This window comes from Herpailurus yagouaroundi, unplaced genomic scaffold (assembly GCF_014898765.1).
Source record: "Herpailurus yagouaroundi ecotype Mexico unplaced genomic scaffold, PumYag 190, whole genome shotgun sequence".
NCBI lineage: Eukaryota > Metazoa > Chordata > Mammalia > Carnivora > Felidae > Herpailurus > Herpailurus yagouaroundi.
The window spans coordinates 2512594-2516458 of record NW_024412421.1 but is presented as its reverse complement, the minus strand read 5'-3'; the positions used below and the strand labels follow the sequence as shown (position 1 = coordinate 2516458).

Below are 3865 nucleotides of genomic sequence, written 5' to 3'. Positions count from 1 at the left end.
TGCAATTGCTGGATCATAAGGTAGTTCTACTTTCAACTTTTTGAGGAAACTACCTGTGCTAGTCAGGAACAAATTTTCTCAAATTATGTCACACACAGGTACTCATATCTACACATATATCCAAAGGATACAAAAATATAGATTTGAAAGCGTAAATGTATCCCATGTTTATAGCAGCTTTATCAACAATAGCCACACTATGAAAAGAGCCCAGAAGTCCATCAACTGATGAATGGGTAAAGATTTGGTATATATATATACATTGGAATATTACTCAGCAATCAAAAAGAATGAAATCTTGCCATTTATAATGATGTAGATGGAGCTAGAGTGTATTATGCTAGGCGAAGTAAGTCAGTCAGAGAAATACAAATACCACATGACCTCACTCATGTGGAATTTAAGAAACAAAACAGATGAACATATGGGAAGGGGAGGGGTAAAGAGAGAGGGAAACAAACAATAAGAGACTCTTAATGATGGACAACAAACTGAGGGCTGATGGAGGGATGTGGATGGGGGATGGGCTAGATGGGGGATAAGGTATTAAGGAGGGCACTTGTGATGAGCATTGAGTGTTGTATGTAAGTGATGAATCACTAAATCCTACTCCTGAAATCAATATTGCACTGTATGTTAACTAACTAGAACTTAAATAACAATTAAGAAGAAAAGCAGGCAGAGCTCAGTGGGGTTGGAAGCTTGGGGGAAGGTTTCACAGGAAGAACTATTCCCCTCTTTCTAGCAGAGATGAAAGACAGAATTTGCAACATGCATGTAGCAATTTCTTAACTACTTAGTTTCTAATTTTATGGTTACTAGGCTACTGGTGCCAAAGTTGCTTTCTCTATATTGTTTCCCAAATTTGAGTCATCACTTTATGACTTTTGTCATATCTACATACAGTCTCTCCTTTGACTTATCTGCGATGCTCCCCCCCCCCATTTTTTTTTTAAACAGCCTTATTCTAGGGGCTTCTGGGTGGCTCAGTCAGTTGTGTCCCAACTCTTGATTTAAACTCAGGTCATGATCTGAGGGTTGTGAGATCAAGCCCTGTGTCCAGCTCTGTGATGAGTGGGAGCCTGCTTAGGATTCTCTCTTTCTGTCTCTCTCTCTGCCTCTCTTGCCCACTTGCATGCGCTCTCTCTCTAAAAAAAAATAATAAAACCAAAAAAGGCCTCATTCTATACAGTAACAGTTGTGAAATCATATTTCTGTGCTAGTTATATTTTTCTAATGCATATAGTTAATAAAATAAAATAAAAATGTTAAAGTAAAGAGAATGTTTATCCATATACTAGCCACACCATCTCATGTGCCATCCGAGGGTGTGCATATGCCTCACTTTGGGAAATGCCGGTCTGTGTTAATTCAGGCAAATAGGAAGGCAGTTCATAAAACAAGAAGTTGTGACTGGGACATTTTCATTTTCAAGAACTTAATTCTCTGGTTACAAAAAAAAAAAAAGCTCTTGGTCAAGACCTAACATTCTCTTCAACATAATGGACAATTAGAGCTCAGAGTTGGTTTTAAACTCAATCCAAATCTTTCCATCTTTCACCTGAGGGACTCAGTGGATTAGTGGTAGACCCAGGTCTAGATCCAGGGCTCAGGGCCAGAGGAAGCTGCCTTCACCCCTGTTTTGTGTCCACCAGATCATCCTTATTGATGAAGCCACAGCCTCCATTGATGTGGAAACCGATACCCTGATCCAGCACACAATCCATGAAGCCTTCCAGGGCTGCACAGTGCTGGTCATTGCACACCGCATCACCACTGTGCTCAATTGTGACCGCATCCTGGTCATGAGCAACGGGAAGGTGAGACTTGAGTCCCTGGGGCAGTGGGAGGACGGGTGCTCAGGCTAGCACCCCAAGGAGGCCTTTGGATCCTTCAAGGCTGAGCTCAGTGGTGTCCCTCCCTTCTCCTCCTTTCTCACTCTCCCAGGTTGTAGAGTTTGACAGGCCTGAGGTCCTGCAGCAGAAGCCTGGGTCTGTGTTTGCTTCCCTGTTGGCAACAGCCAATTCTTCACTGAGCTAAAGGGGACCGGTGACTGCGTGGAGGCTGATGGCACAGCCAAGTGCAGCTGTGAGGCCTGCTGTCTATGACCTTCTTGTGTAGAGATGGCTACTTCTCTTGAAAGCAGGACTGAAACATGCTCAAGGGTGCTGGTAATGGGACAGAAAAGAAGATTGAGGGGAGCAAAACCTGGAATAGGCCACTCTGTGGCTCCCCAGACCTGAGAACCCCCGCACACCATTTGAGACCATGTGGACAAATCATCATGTGCCTCTTTTTAACTGATATGTTGAGTAATTTCATAATAATGTGAAACTTTATTATGGTTTCTGGATCTGTGTGAAAAGTATTGAAAATGCTGTATTGATTTTGTAAAAAAAAAAAAAAAAACAACAAAAGAAAAAGTTACATTGTCTATTCTGCTTTTTTGTTAAGCTAGTACTCCATTCAGCTGCAGGGAAGAGAGACTCCCTCAAACGGACTTCTGGAAAAGGGACTTCGTTGGTTAATGTAATGGAAAGGTCCAGAGAAAGTTCTAGGTTGGGAGCCAGTACCTAAAAGACATCTGCCCTGTGAACTCTGCCTCTTCTTCTCTCAGTGATACTCTTCTTTTATGGCCTTACTCTTTGACCTTCTCTCTCCTCATGGTGGTAGCAAGGCTGCCAACAGCACTAGCCTCACGTCCTACCAGCTTAGCACCCTGGAAAGAAGTTTCCCCAGATGATACCAGGAAAAGTTTCACGGCTAAATTTCATTGGGCCGACTCGGGCCATGTGCTCATCCTGAACAAGTCACATGCTAGGCTGCTAGATACAGTGACTGCTCAGGCCCAAGTCACCTGTCCACACCTGGACCTGGGGATGGGGTCAGCTGCCCTGAATCATATGGACTGAGAATGGAGGGGGTTATTTCTCCAAAATAAATTTGGGGTGTTCTTACTACATGAAGGAGAAATGGCTATAGAAGCTGGGCAGGCCCCAAATAGTAGTTGTCTACCATGTTTATTTACTGATTAGAGCATAAACGGGTGGAAAAAGGGTTAGTTTATAACATGTGCCAACTGGAAAAAAGATTACTTATCTCCCCACTCCTCCAATAGCAAAGGTAGTTATTTTCAACTTACCTCTAAGAGGAGCTCATTGGTGGGAGCAAAATGTTTCAAAGTATTTCCTTTTTGTTTTCAGATTATAGTGTTTGATTTGGTCAAAAGAAAAATTGACTCAATGGGGCACCTGGGTGGCTCAGTAGGTTAAATGTCCAACTTTGGCTCAGGTCATCATCTTGCAGTTCGTGGGTTTGAGCACCACATTGGGCTCTGTGTTGACAACTTAGAGCCTGGAGCCTGCTTCAGATTCTGTGTCTACCTCTCTCTCTCTGCCCCTCCCCTGCTCACACTCTGTCTCTCTATCAAAAATAAATAAACATTAAAAAAGAAAAAGAAAGGTTGACTCAGTAAGCAATTATATCCTGCTCTGTTTCTTGCCCTGGGGTAGGTAGTGCGGGTGTAATGATGTCCCTTTGCTCATGGAATTTGGAATCTTATGAGAGTGAACAGTAAACAGATGGTTCCAGAACTGAGTGGCAGGAGGCAAGGACAAGGTTCAGGAGATGTGCACAATTAGAGCAGGCTTTCGGGTAGAAGCAAGATTGTGGTTTGCTGAGACATGAAAACTGAACAAACATTTGCTGGGGCAAGGAAGAGTGTTCTAGGCAGAGAGAACAGCAAACAAATCCCCATGAGAAAGAACTGTGACAAGGTGATGCAATCTTTGGACCAGAGGACAAAGCTTGAGTCCCAGAGTTAGTGACACATATGCATCGCCTTCTATTCCCTTCCTGGGGTTTT

The 3865-nt window shown here is 43.2% G+C and overlaps 1 protein-coding gene across 5 annotated transcripts in view; it reads left to right on the top strand.

Moving 5' to 3' along the window:
- ABCC11 (ATP binding cassette subfamily C member 11) overlaps nt 1-2427 on the top strand; it is a 74528-nt gene extending 72101 nt beyond the window's left edge. For all 5 annotated transcript variants that reach the window (XM_040497947.1, XM_040497948.1, XM_040497945.1 and 2 more), the window contains 2 exons: nt 1656-1820; nt 1948-2427. In XM_040497947.1, the coding sequence (XP_040353881.1) occupies nt 1656-1820; nt 1948-2040 (258 nt within the window). In that variant the 3' untranslated portion in view covers nt 2041-2427. The remainder of the gene's footprint in view (nt 1-1655; nt 1821-1947) is intronic.
- Nucleotides 2428-3865: the final 1438 nt, after the last annotated feature.